The sequence below is a fragment of the Ovis canadensis genome, chromosome 10 (assembly GCF_042477335.2).
Source record: "Ovis canadensis isolate MfBH-ARS-UI-01 breed Bighorn chromosome 10, ARS-UI_OviCan_v2, whole genome shotgun sequence".
Lineage (NCBI taxonomy): Eukaryota > Metazoa > Chordata > Mammalia > Artiodactyla > Bovidae > Ovis > Ovis canadensis.
In genome coordinates this window covers 86,399,259-86,414,087 of record NC_091254.1, presented here as the reverse complement: position 1 = coordinate 86,414,087, position 14,829 = coordinate 86,399,259, and the positions used below count along the sequence as shown (strand labels likewise).

Here is a 14,829-nt window from a genome sequence, read left to right as displayed (position 1 = left end):
TATCAAAATTAGGAAGGCATTTATGTTTGGATTACATTTCCAATCTGTCTGTAGTATTCTGGCATCCTGTTCCCATAATGTGCTGTTATAGTTCCGCCCTGCCTTACTGTTTTTTTAGCATATGAGTAAGAAATTTTCTATGTCAGGGAACTTGAAAAAAAAATTTAAGCCATATGTCAGTGCCAAGATTTTCTGATCAGGTGAAAAATTGACACAGTTGTGTGCCAGATTATATAAAAATATTAATACCGCAATAGGCATTTCTCATACCCTGAATCTATCAAATGAATAAGTAAAGTGCCCATTTCAAAAATTGTTTTTAATAGCAAGGAAGGCATAATGTCTAAGCTCTGAATGTGGAATATTTACATGCAGAATATCTCAATGGCAGAATTTGAGAGCTGTTACAGGTTTGGGGAGTTAATTAAAGTTATTACTGCTTCCTCATTTTATTTGGCAGTAATAATAAAAATTATTTCCTATCAACTAATTTTTAAAGTTTGTGAATGTTTATTTACATTATTAATAGTATTTTCTAATGACTTAGAGATCCTAAAACAATTATATTTGGATCAGTTTATCATAATTTTCTCCTTAGTAATGCTTTACCATATTTTACTTCTTTCAGTCAGTTCAGTTCAGTTCAGTTGCTCAGTCGTGTCTGACTCTTTGCAACCCCATGACTTGCAGCATGCCAGGCCTCCCTGTCCATCACTAACTCCCGGAGTTCTCTCAAACTCACATCCATAGAGTTGGTGATGCCATCTAGCCATCTCATCCTCGGTCGTCCCCTTCTCGTCCTGCCCCCAATCCCTCCCAGCATCAGAGTCTTTTCCAATGAGTCAACTCTTCGCATGAGGTGGCCAAAGTACTGGAGTTTCAGCTTTAGCATCATTCCTTCCAAAGAAATCCCAGGGCTGATCTCCTTCAGAATGGACTGGTTGGATCTCCTTGCAGTCCAAAGGACTCTCAAGAGTCTTCTCCAACACCACAGTTCAAAAGCATCAATTCTCAAATTGTTAATATTTATATGGGCTGTGGTTGTATCATTTTTGTTAGGAAGAAAAGTAAAATTATACATTCTAACATGTAAATTCTTAATGTTATAACTTCTGTGTTCTCTAGACTTGTCCCAATTTTTTTGTTGTTGTATAAGGATACAGATTGAGAAGGGACTAAATCAAGCATATTTGTAACATCTGCATGATATTTTTTCTCATTTTACTTGCATGTAACATGCTTGCTTTTTCATAAGTATCATTTAATGATGTCCGGAATGCAAGATCCCTTATTCTTGGAAGAATCCCAATGAAAATGTCAGGAGGTTCATAGATAGGGTCCAAAATTTTGAAACTAGTGTCTCCAATTACATAGTTCATACTGTTTAAAATGAGTCAGCTAGGTTCCAAGGGGACTCCTGGTTTGTCCATCATCACCATTTCAGTTCTAGGTTTCACCCACTGCACATTCTGCCTGGGCTTCTTTTAGCTTTCTTCTACTTCAGACAATGTAAGGTTTGCGTTGCTGATGGCAAACACCATCATTGGCTGTTGCCACATTTAGGGAGCCGAGTTGGGAAACTCATCTTTGCCACCCACCATGTGTTCAGACACAGCTCTGGTGGAGATGGGTGAGTGCTGAGGACCACTGGGATCAACTGAGTCCCAGTGCACTGTTACAGAAACCAGTGACTGCATCTTTCTAGTGCCTCCGTGGAGCCAGCTGGCTAGCAGCAGACTAATTGCCATCAATAAATTCCTCTGCTTGTACTAACATTTGCAGACAAATGCCTGTGCAGCTGAATTTTGGCAGTGATTTGCAAAAACACTACAGCTTTTTACCAAGAATTAACTCATCCTTTGAGGCAGACTTGATCTCACTTCCGTTGGATGTTAGAATGTGAGGGCCAGGAGGGATCTCAGGGGTTATTTTATTTTTCAGAAACCTGGAACACAAGGGGATTAGGAGCTTGCTCCAGGTCATTGAGTTTAATTAGTGACAGTGGCTGGGACTAACGTCCAGGTTTTCTGTTTTCCATGGTTTAATGCAAAGGACAAAGTGATGGAAGAAGGCAAACAGGTCCAGCCTTTGCAGGACTGGCTGGGTGGCCTTTGGGGAATTCTCTACCTCTCTGGTTTTAGAGTCCTGTGAATAATGAGGAAATTGAGTACTAGACGATCAAGTCGCTTCCAACTCAGAAATTCTGTTGTGTGTTGCTTTTTGTTTTGTTTAACTGCTTGCTTTGCACTACAATTATTTGCTTACCATGAATGGTATGGTGCGTTAATGAGTCTGATATAACTGATTACATGTATGGGCTATTATGCGTTAGCCTGGCCATCTGCTTGGGCATGCTTTATGTTTTTTAATTAGAGGAAATGCAGATTTCTAGAATAGTTTGTCTTGATCTTGGTGAAACAATATGTGCTTTACCTAAAAATCTTCAGTTCTGATCGTCTTTCAAGTCATTCATTTCACCTTTACAGAAAAGGTTTATCTTTATTATCTTTTCCTATCTATTCTACCTTCTTTCTCTCGCTTTTGTCTTGCCAGCCCCAGGTTCATAAGACTTCTTCGTATAAAAGTTTTTCTAATTATTCACAAATGACTTTCCAAAGTGAGCACCCACTTATGAAGGCATTTAAGGACAGAGGGAAATCTTCCATCATTTGGGGGAACTTAGGCATCAAAATGAACTTGTCATCAGGGCTGAAGGTGAACTTGGACCAGCCAGCAAATTAATTCCGTTACCTCTGTCAACGGCCTTGCAGCTCTTCTAGACTGTGGCCAGTCCGTTCCGGGTGTCGCTTGACCCCTGCTTGTGGCCCCATGTCCTGGAGCCTCTCTTCAGACTGTGCTTCTGTGTTTTTTTTTTTTTTTTGTATCTGAGATGCTGGCCAAAGAATTATCTCTGCCTAACTGAGACAGGAGGTGCATCTATTTCAATAGTAGCTCTATGAATTCCAGGCTCTCTCTTGGTACTTCTTTTTGCTTTCAGCCCTGGACAGTTGCAGACTTGATGGCCAACCAGCAGCCAGAGTCAGCGGCAGCCATATCTGCAGCTAAGCCCTCTAGGTTTTGATGGACTCAGTTCCTAGGGCAGAAGTTCTTTTTTTTTTTTTTTTTGTAGTTTCAGAATATTGGGAAAACAGCAGCATAAATACTGAGAATATAAAATTTAAGATTACATCTGACTTTTATCCATATGGTAGCAAAGTTTAGGAAAGCATCATCATGCAGGCTTTTCCCTCCTACTTAATGGACCAATAATAATGTGGCTAATTTTGCCTGAAATTTGTTAACAATGGACAGAAATATTCTTTACTGTTGGAATTGAACTAGTGTTTAGAAAGCATCTTAACCAAAAGGCATGTTGTTAAGATATTCTGCAAATCCACGTGCCATGAGAACCTAGAAATCCCATCTGCTGAGGCCAGTGAGACCTTGAAAGAGCGGAGTCTCTGTGGGGACCTGCAGCCCCAGACCTGGACAGTGGAATTTGGTGCCACTTTCTTTGGGTGAAATGCTTTTGTTAGGGGAACAGGCTTCAAAGTGACAATAGTATCATCATCACCTTCTCCAGATCTGCCTACGGTGTTCACTAAGGGTCTGAACTGCCCAGCACTGAGGCTGTTTCCTAAGCCTTCATTTTCCTTTGACACAAGCACTCGGTTGTTCAAGGTCATACAGTCCTGCCCCTTTCTCCAAACCTTCTTAAACTAGACATTTTTTTCTAGAAGAAAATAAAAGGAATAAGGAAGGACACATTGAGAGACTCTGTCCTGTTATTTTTTGTTTCAAACTTTAGGTTGTTTTAAACAAAATATACTTTTCCTAAGACTTTTGTTAATTTCTTTTACATTTTGGTAAGTATTTTGAGAGAGATCATAATCTTCACATTTTGAAATTTTATGTGAACTTAACATCCACTAAATTTATTACATAAAACTTAATTATTTAAAAGAAATAAGGCTTTTTCTTCACTAGATAAAACCTAAATTCTAACTGGATTTAGGAGAGATGATTTCTTTAGGAAGTAGTAAAAATAATTTTAGGATAAAATGTTAAACTTTTAAATATCTCTAGAGACTTATTTCTCACATTACTTATCTGGCTATAATTTGGTTGAGTAATCAAGAAAAAGTCTTTGAAGATCCTGAAGTTTTGAAGCAGGCTTAAGATAATTTTAAAAGCTATAATACTTAAGGATTATATATTATGCTGAATGACTAAAATATTCAAAGACTTGAAAACATTATAAATGCTTGCTTGCTGTTTAGAAGTTGTGTTTTGCCATTTTCTGCTTAGAGGTTTGATACATTTGTTTAATTCCTTTTTACACATTATAAAAACCTTATTTTAGGAAGAGAAAATGAACAGAAATTAAATGACAACAAGATACATATAAGGAAAACTTTGAAGAATAACCCTTCCCTCACTAAGGAAATAAGAACCGTCTTGGAGCAGAGTTTGGTGGAGAAACTGGAAACCTTGGGAATTAATGCAGTAAGTTCACTCACTTTGGGAATATTTACTGGTTTAGTTTTATTTTGTTTTCTAAATAATAAATGATCAGAGAAGAGGAGGTGGCATGCCAGTTCTGTTATATTTGGAGACCAGAGCCTAATGCGACATGATTCATTAAACACTTTGCTGGCATTCACCGTGTGCCTGACACCTTTCAGAGAGCTTTCCCAGTGTTAACTCATTTAAACATAGAGATTGATCTCTGAGGTAAGTGGCAATCAGTTCATCTGCACTTTGCAGAGGTGAAGTCATTGATGCAGGTCACACGTTAGTGATGAAGGAGCCAGGATTTGCCTCTAGGCAGTTGCAGAGCTGCTTACATTCTGATGTTAGCTCCAAACTATGTCTATTACAAAATCAGCAGCACTTATTAAATGAATGGGTGAATGAATTATATTTCATGGTGTTGTCAGATTGAGTGGTTGCATACATAAAATACAAAACCTGAATTGAACAACCTGAATTTATATATTCCTGTTTCTGCGTATGAGTATACATATTACATGTGCATGTGTGAATGTGCAGTGCAAAAGTATGCATACCTGTGTGGGTGGTTTATGCAGTTGTGTGCACATGGACATGTGTGCATTGTGTACATGCATGCATGCACGTTTATGTGTGCAGATGCACGTGCTGTGTTTGTGTATGTTGATCTGTGTGTATATATTGTGTATTCGTGTGTGCATAGGTGCATGAATCTGTATGCATACGTGTATATGTGTATCTACACATGTGCATACAGTTGTGTGTATCTGAATGTATGTGTGCATACAAAGATGTATATTTACAGATGTGTATGTATGTGGGGTGTGTGTGCATGATCTGTAACTACCACCCACGTCAAGAAATCCATCATTTCCAATATCCTAGCAGACTCTGTTTGGCTTTCCTAAGTCGATATTGCTCCGTACTCCCCAACCAGAGGCAATGGCTATTCACCTTTAGTTTTGTTTGTTCTTAAACCTCATATGAGTGGAATCCTACACCGTGTAGTATTTGGATAATTTGTTTTGCTTATGATTTTTCTTTAAGATTCATTCATATTATTTCATTTCACAGTAGTTTGTACTGTAACATTGTGTTGTATAAATACACTACATTTTATCTGTTCTCCTGTTGAGGGCCATTTGGATTTCCAGTTTGGGGCTTTTTTGGCTTTACATTCTTGTACTGTCTTTTGGTGGACATGGACATTCCTTTCTCTTGGATGTATATCTAGAATTGAAATTTCTAAGACTATACATGTTTAGTTTTAGTAGGTGTAGCCAAATAACTTTCCAAAGTATAAACATTGACAATATCCCTATGAGTGTGTGAAAGCTCCTGTTGCAGCTGCGTATGGTTTTGGGGTTATATGTTTCATTTGGGACATTTACTTTTATCCTATGAGTATAAAAACACCCTTTTTAAAAATAGAATGTATAGGTTTTTGTTTACTTTTTTGTCTATCTGGGCTTTAACAATTAAGTTTGGAAATACTGAGTTGGAGATCTAAACTTATTTCCAGTTGGACCAGTTGTTTCAATATCTTTTGTTGAATAACCCACCCTTTCTTTGTTTGAAAAAGCAGTTTTATCATAAAGGACATCTTTACATACATTTGGATTTATTTTTGGACGTTCAATAATTTTATCCTTTCAATTTTTTGACATTTGTTTGCTAACACCATACTGGTTTAATTTTAGTAACTTTGTCCTGTATTTTAGTATCTGTTACAGGCCATGCCTTTTTATTAGTCTTATTTCAAAAATTTCTTGGCAGTTCTTTCATATTTTGTTTTCCAGTGAACTTTAGAAACAGCTGCTGCAGTTCCAAAATAATCCCTGCTGGGATTCTGATTGGAATTGCTTTAAATGTTGTGTATAATTTAGGAAGAACTGACATTTGTACAGAATTGTGTCTTTGCATCCAGCATCAGGGTATAGGAAGACAGGCGCTGAACACCTGCTCACACAAACAGGTGGTAGATCCATAATGACTATAGGATGTGAAATGAAGGAAAAGTAGAAGGGATTGAATAATTGAGGTCAGAGAAACTGCTTGGAGGTGGCAGTCGATCTGATGATGGAGATTTCTGCCCTGGGCAGCTGGATGGGTGGTGGGGCCACTTCCTGGAATGAGGAAGACTGAGGGAAAGGTGTGGGAGGAGATGGGAGTGTGTGTGTGTGACACTGATATCGAATACATGAATAAATCACTCTTTAACCGGTTTTCTTAGAACCTTTCAAATCCTGAAGAATTTTCTGAAATCACCTCTTAAATTATGGCATTTTCATAATTGAAAGCCTGATGCTTTTCCTCTTACCTGTGGCGTAACTAGCCTTGAAGTTTTTCACTGTGGCATCAGTCTCCTTTTCTGCTCTCCTCACGTGTTCCTCTGTAGCATTAACCCCTGGACGCCTTGACTGTCACTGCCTCATCGCCTGCCTTCCCCACAAGGTGCCCCCATCTGATCCCGCCCTTCTTTTTACTTGTTTCATCTACCCATCCTTCAGGGCACAGCCCAGCCTCCACCTTAAGCCTTCTTGGGCCACTGATGCCTCTGATGGCCTGAATCTCTGAATTCCTCCAGCCCTTGTGGATTCATTTAGTGTTTATCACACATCTTGCATTGTTGGTTAATCAGTCACAATCAGTCACTCACATCCTTCCATGCATTCAGTCCTGATCCCAAATGCACAGTATTCCTAACCAGCCATGTATAATCTTACATACTTCTTATGTGTCCTGTTGCACCTTGAGCTCCTTTTGGGGCTGGGACCATGTATTATATATCCCCATCTTACATATAGCAGTAAGGACGAAAGATTGGCACGGTTAATGCAGACAAACATCCATGAAATGAAAAACATCAAAGGATAATTGATTAACTTAATGTTTTGTTCCTTCAGGATATACGTGGTATTCCAAGCGATCACTTGAATAGAGTGCTAAGAACTGTAGAATCAACAAGACATGAGCGAGAAAGACAAATACCTAACATTCAGCAAATTCGAGAATTCCTTGAACATCAGGTCAGCTGTAAAATTGAAGAGAGAACACTGCTGTCCACAGGTAAGACTGTCACCCACTGCCATTTCATGTCTGCGGAAATATTGATAGAGCAACCATTTCATGATTTTATATGGTTCACAAACCTTGGCACTTAATCAGCAGCTCTGTTACTGTTTGAACCATTAAATGTTGCATTTTAGATTGTATTTTTACAATTAAAAACCTCCTGTAGTATGGACTCTAGACCCTTGAGATGGGCTTGTTTGTTTCAGCGCCAATGTAGACAATATTGTAGCATTTTCTTCTGCTTTTCATGCAGTGGAGACTCACAAATGACACTACTATTCCAGACAGGTATGGTGCTTCTCAAATGGACACCCTTTCAACTGGAGAACTACCCAAAGCAATACACCTTCCTCCCAAAAGCAGACAGCTGATTAGACAAAGACCTGTTTTTTCTGATAGAACATCTGTTCCAAAGTGAGTATTTTCAACTCTAATTTTTTTTTTTTTAATATTTGTCTCAGATTGGGATGCTATAACAGAATACCATTGACTGGGTGGCTTAAACAACAGAAATATATATTCTAACACTTCTGGAGGGTGGAAGTCTGAGATCAGGGTGCTAGCCAACATAGTCAGGTTCTGGGAGGCTTCTCTCCCAGGACTCACAGATGGCCAGCTTCTTACTGTGTCCTCATATGCCAAGGAGAACAAGAGAGCCAGAGAACAAGAGAGCCTTGGTCTCTCTTCCTTTACTTACGGGGGCACTAATTCCTTTCAGCGTCGGCCCCATCCTCATGACCTCATCTAAACCAAATCACCCCATCTCCAGATACCATCACGCTGAGGGCTAGGGCTTCAACGCAGGAATATTAGGGGGCCACAAGCATTCAGCCCACAGCAGTGTGTGACTCAACAGAGAATCACACTTGGAATGCCTACCCTTCTCTCAGTTCAGGAAGATTCATAAGTGCTTACCCTCTGATAAAGCAAAAATCACCAGTTCCATAGAACTCTATTTTAAATTACATGATTTGCTCATGCTGGAAATATTTTTCTCTTGCTTTTAGAGTTAAGAAAAATGCCACAGAAGATCATTTTCCCAGGAGGTCTTCCACTATTGTGTGAGTACTGAGGGAGCAGGGAAAGGTGGTTTTTAAAAGTTCTTTTCACTGAACATTCCTTTTACTGTAAATTAGTATGTTCATTGTGGTTCACTAGAACCATAATTATTACATATCATATTTAATCTGTGATTCCTTTGTTACACCTTCATTTCTTTATCCTAAGTCAATATCACTTGTGGCCTCCATTAACAAGTGGGACCACACCTGAGTCATGTTTGTTATTCCCCACCCCCACCCCTGCCTAGTTTAGTAATTTTCGATAAGCATGATGAATGCGTGATGTTGCTTTTTAGTGGCTGGATCCATGATGGTGTATCTGGATAGAATTTTAGTGTTCCAGCTTCCTGTGGAAGTTGTTAACGGCCTTAGACCTTACTCTCTTAGGCTTACTTAGGATACTGAGAACCCTATCTCAGTCGTTCCTTAACTGTGTGACACTGATTCAGTTGATTACCTGTTTTAAGCCTCAGTTTTTCTATCTGTAAGATGGGATGATGCTTCCTCTTTCACAGGATAGTTCTACAAATTAAAATGAGAACATATGAAAAGGACTTGGCCTCAGTGCTTGGTACTTGTGGGTACTCAATAAGTTGTAGGTATATCATTGTTATTAATTATGAGTAAAACTAATTTTATGATAATTGAATTCCATAGTAGAGAGAATAAATATATTAAAGACACTGTAAATGATAACTCACCCTTCAGAAGCACTTATCGTGTAATAATCTCATGGGAAGAGCTTTATTTCATGGGATGTAGTGTAACTGAACATTGTGTGGAATTTAGGTACTCAGTGAATATTTTTTAAATGACTGGATACTGCTCTGAATTTGTTTCACTTTAAAATGGGGTGATGATTTACATGATACACAAATGAGTGTGTGTATTCATATAAAAGTACTTGGTTCAGTTCAGTTCAGTCGCTCAGTCGTGTCCGACTCTTTGCGACCCCATGAATTGCAGCACGCCAGGCCTCCCTGTCCATCACCATCTCCCGGAGTTCACTCAGACTCATGTCCATTGAGTCCGTGATGCCATCCAGCCATCCCATCCTCGGTCGTCCCCTTCTACTGCCCCCAATCCCTCCCAGCATCAGAGTCTTTTCCAATGAGTCAACTCTTCGCATGAGGTGGCCAAAGTACTGGAGTTTCAGCTTCAGCATCATTCCCTCCAAAGAAATCCCAGGGTTGATCTCCTTCAGAATGGACTGGTTGGATCTCCTTGCAGTCCAAGGGACTCTCAAGAGTCTTCTCCAACACCACGCTTCAAAAGCATCAATTCTTCAGCGCTCAGCCTTCTTCACAGTCCAACTCTCACATCCATACATGACCACAGGAAAAACCATAGCCTTGACTAGACTGACCTTAGTTGGCAAAGTAATGTCCCTGCTTTTGAATATGCTATCTAGGTTGGTCATAACTTTTCTTCCAAGGAGTAAGCGTCTTTTAATTTCATGGCTGCAATCACCATCTGTGGTGATTTTGGAGCCCCCCAAAATAAAGTCTGACACTGTTTCCACTGTTTCCCCGTCTATTTCCCATGAAGTGATGGGACCGGATGCCATGATCTTCATTAGTAATGCATGCATGCCTGTGTGTGTCCTCAGTCGTGTGGACTCTTTGCAAATGACACTATTTTAAAAGACAGCATAGTTTTATCCCAGAAATATTTTTTCCACTATAAAATATGTTTCTTAGGTGTGTAAAAACTAATATTAAAAAAATACAAAATTTGAGTTTAGAGGAGTAATGTCCTAACTTCAGTCCACTTTGGTATCTAGGCCATGTGGCATGTGGTTGGCAGATGTAAATTTGAAATGACCATTCCACCTTTTGCATAGTAAGTCCTCGGCCTGGCCGCCATCTTGTTCTGTGGCCACGCGGGCGTTTGTTAGGCTCTCTTGAGAAAGTTCCACCCTCTTTAAGGGGCATGCTGCTGCTGCTGCTAAGTCACGTTAGTGGTATCTGACTCTGTGTGACCCCATAGACGGCAGCCCACCAGGCTCCCCCGTCCCTGGGATTCTCCAGGCAAGAACACTGGAGTGGGTTGCCATTTCCTTCTCCAGTGAATGAAAGTGAAAAGGGAAAGTGAGGTTGCTCAGTCGTGTCCGACTCTTCGCGACCCCATGGACTGCAGCCCACCAGGCTCCTCCGTCCATGGGATTTCCCAGGCAAGAGTACTGGAGTGGGGTGCCATTGCCTTCTCCATATTGTCTGTAAATCCTGAAACAGGGAAACAGCGCCCCCTGTTTGGGCTTTGATTTGTTTAGGACTCCTCCCTTCAGTTCCGAGGAGGAGCTGGATGCTGACGACCTCATCCAGGCGTTCACTTCCCCAGATGTACTTCCTGTGCTGTCGTCTAAAAGCAACAAGAGTAGTTTTGGAAAGAGCGCTGTCGTCAAAAGCGACACTGACTGGACCGAGGGAAGTGAAATTGAGGACTCTGATATTTCCCCCAAGCCCACAGGTAAGCTTTCCTTTACTGAAAATCCATCTGGAAATTTTGATTTTCGGACAGTGGTTCTCAACCACAGTGCTTCTGTGGACAGTGGTTCTCAGCTCTCCATACTGGGCATCTGAGCTGAGAAAGTTCTCGAGGAAACGATGTGAAAGTAAAATGAAAGTGCTAGTCCCTCAGTCGTGTTTGACTCTTTGCGATCCCCTGGACTGTAGGCTGCCAGGCTCCTCTGTCCTTGAAATTATCCAGGCAAGAATACTGGAGTGAGTAGTCACTGGCTTCTCAAGGGGATCATCCCAACCCAGGGATCCAACTCGGGTCTCCTGCATTGCAGGCAGATTCTTTACAATCTGAGCCACCAGAAAAGAGAGTATGGGGTTAATCAAAAAATTGTTGATACCTGAGGAAAAATGGAAGGGGCTTAGCAAGTAGTTGATGTTCAGGTGGAAGGAGAGGAAGGGGTTGGGGGTGTCTGGATATATTAGTAACAAATGCAAGGGCTGCTGTAATGAAGTACACACACTGTGTGGCTTAAACCACAGAATGTCTCATAGGAGCTGGAAGACCACAATCAAGGTGGCAAGGGTGGTTTCTTCTGAGAGCTAGGAGGAGAGGACTTGCCCTGAGTCTCTGTCCTTGGCATGTAGATGGCTGTCTCCTCCCTATGTCTCATCACATTGACTTTCTCTGTGGGTGCCTCTGTGTCCAAATTTTCCACTCTTGTCCAGCGACACCAGTTGTGTCAGATTAGGGTCCTCCTTAATGACCTCACCTTAACCTAATTACCTCTTTAAAGGTCCTGTCTCCAAGTAAGGTCACCTTCCGAGGTAATGGGGGTAAGGACGTCAACATACACATTTGGGACACAATTCAATCCCTAATACTGTGTGTCTTTGAGAATAACTGTTCTAACACACCATGTTGCCTTTTGAAAATGGGGCAATTCTAAAGGAACGTGAGGTCCAAGTTGGTGATTGCTGATAATTTGCCAAGGAGAAGAGGCAAAAGTGTCATTTAAGAAAAAAAAGAAAGAAACTCTGTTTAATGCAACTTAAAAATCGTGTATTCTTAATTGATATGTAAACATATCAGATGTAGTTTATTGTATAGAATTTGTATATACCATGTATTTTTATAATATGTAAAATATAACTTTTAAAATTGCTTTTGAAAATACCATATGAATATTCATTCACACAGGCTGCCTGACTGAAATTAAAGTTTCTGATCATGAGTCTGAATGACATCCTTTTTTTGATTTAAAATAAAAATGTTATTCTTCTAGTCTAAAAGATCATGATTTTTTAAATGGCATTATCTGTGATGCTTGGACTCTCTGTGGAGAAGGAAATGGCAACCCACTTCAGTATTCTTGCCTGGAAAATCCCATGGACGGAGGAGCCTGGCAGGCTACAGTTCATGGGGTCACACAGAGTCGGACACAACTGAGCGACTGACACACAGTCTCTCTCACATTGTAAGATTATTTTGGAACTGAAGATTTAATTTTTTAAACTTTACCTGTTTTCTATGGGTCCTATAGGAACCTCCATTAAAACATTAACTGGAAAAGTTGAAAAGACGGTTTCAAATCACAGAAATATGAATAAGCCAGTTGGTGGAATTAATGTTGCTGACATGTTCATCAAAAAAGAACTAAAAGAAGATCTAAAGGTGAAGTCACTTTTACTTGTTAAACATACACAAATTCATCTTTCAATGAATATATCATAATAATTGTATTTTGTAGTGAAATGTAAAACAAATACAATTATTAGTATAGTAGAGGTTGAGATTTTTAATTTATCTTGTTTTCAGTATTGCATTTCCATAGGGAATCAAAGATACTGAGAGGATAACTGGTAATAATACATCCTGTGCTTATCAGGTTTTACAGGTTTTCAGAATCCCGTCACGTGTATTATTTGACACTGGCAGATATTAGGTAGTTTGTCCACAGAAACTTGTGACTGAACAGAATCTGGACTTTCAGATCTGAGTCCAGGAATCTTTTTGCTACCAAGACATTACCTGGAAGTGAAATAGGGACTTTTCAGAGTTTATCCCCACTTGGCAGCTGGAGTCCATAAGACATGCTTTAGAGACTAGGACCCGGGCGGAGGACAAAGCCGAGCTCTCCTCCTTGAGACTTCGGACACACTCCAAGGTCTGGCACCAGGCCCTGGAAGTGCTCCTGTGGATGGAGACCTGGGTGGGCTTCTCTTTGTTGACTGGGTCTTCCAGTAGTAGTTGCTGTTTCTTTAATTTTTCACTTACACTAGATTTAATTCTTCTCTGCTCATCTGTGGAATCCAGAGCATTCTGTCCAACTACTTTCATAAGTTAGTGCCATTTGTGTTACACAAGCCCCAAATGACAAAAAGTCACATCAGTCAAGAGCCACTGTGTCTTCCTTAAAAGGTGCACTGGAGAAATACACAGTCCTTCCCATCGGGGCTGCTTTTGCAGGGCCCTCGTGTGATCTCTCCTGCAGTTAAATGTCTTAGCATCACAGAGGTAAGAGCCCCAGAGCTGGTCTGACTGCTCCTTGGGGAGCATCCTGACTTGACTTTACAACATAGCTTCTGGAATTTTCTAAATTCACGATTGCTGCGTAGGAAACATACATTTCCACGGCAACAGACAAAAAGAGGTGGTTCCCTCTGCTTTCGAAGCACAGATTTCCAAACCCATTTCATCGCCCTCGGAGATGATGAGAGACCCTCTGAGGCTCCCAACTTCTTACCACTTAGCGTCAGTGGCCCAGTCTGTTTGAGGGGCTCTAACACACATGGTTTCTTTAGGGAACATTCATTATTCTCCGCTTTTTTTTTTCTTAGTGTACAGATGTGGATGATGATGACTGGGACATATCATCCTTAGAGGAAGACAGATCTATAGGGAGAAAAGCTGGGAGAGAACAGAAGGAACCTCCTCCACCTGTGAAGAATGAGTCAAATTCTACTCAAGTGCCAAATGCCTGGGGTGCAGCTAACCCGAAAGGACCCAAGGGAGAAGGTTCGAAGCTTTGATGTCTACCAGAAGCCTTTATAAATACCAGACTACCCTAATGGGCTTCCCTGGTGGCTCAGCGGAAAAGAATTTGCCTGCCAAGCAGGAGACGTGGGTTTGATCCCTGTGTCAGAAATATCCCCTGGAGAAGGAAATAGCAGCCCACTCCAGTATTTTTGCCTGAGAAATACCATGGACAGAGGAGCCTGGCAGGCTACAGTCCATGGGGTCACAAAAACGTTAGACACAACTGAGTGACTTAAAAAACATTATTTTAATAAGGACTGAATGTGAACAACTTACTGATTTAGTCTCTATTTACTAATTTTCTAAGTTTTAATTTCAGTGTCTAATCTTTTATCTTTAAAAATTTTAAATATCTATTTTTGAAAGTGCCCCTACAAATACTCTTCATGTAAATGCCTCCTGCTACTGCTGCTGCTGCTAACTCGCTTCAGTCATGTCTGACTCTATGCGACCCCATAGACGGCAGCCCACCAGGGTCCCCAGTCCCTGGGATTCTCCAGGCAAGAACACTGGAGGGGGTTGCCATTTCCTTCTCCAGTTTATGAAAGTGAAAAGTGAAAGTGAAGTCGCTCAGTCGTGTCCGACTCTTAGCGACCCTGTGGACTGCAGCCTACCAGGTTCCTCCATCCATGGGATTTTCCAGGCAAGAATACTGGAGTGGGGTGCCATTGCCTTCTCCGAA

At 40.6% G+C, this 14,829-nt stretch overlaps 1 protein-coding gene across 7 annotated transcripts in view; it reads left to right on the top strand.

The window, feature by feature from the left end:
• Positions 1-14,829, top strand: part of DZIP1 (DAZ interacting zinc finger protein 1) — a 50,288-nt gene that overhangs the window by 33,076 nt on the left and 2,383 nt on the right. For all 7 annotated transcript variants that reach the window (XM_069601906.1, XM_069601904.1, XM_069601910.1 and 4 more), the window contains 7 exons: positions 4,364-4,506; positions 7,419-7,581; positions 7,872-8,001; positions 8,595-8,648; positions 10,921-11,117; positions 12,652-12,782; positions 13,949-14,126. In XM_069601906.1, the coding sequence (XP_069458007.1) occupies positions 4,364-4,506; positions 7,419-7,581; positions 7,872-8,001; positions 8,595-8,648; positions 10,921-11,117; positions 12,652-12,782; positions 13,949-14,126 (996 nt within the window). The remainder of the gene's footprint in view (positions 1-4,363; positions 4,507-7,418; positions 7,582-7,871; positions 8,002-8,594; positions 8,649-10,920; positions 11,118-12,651; positions 12,783-13,948; positions 14,127-14,829) is intronic.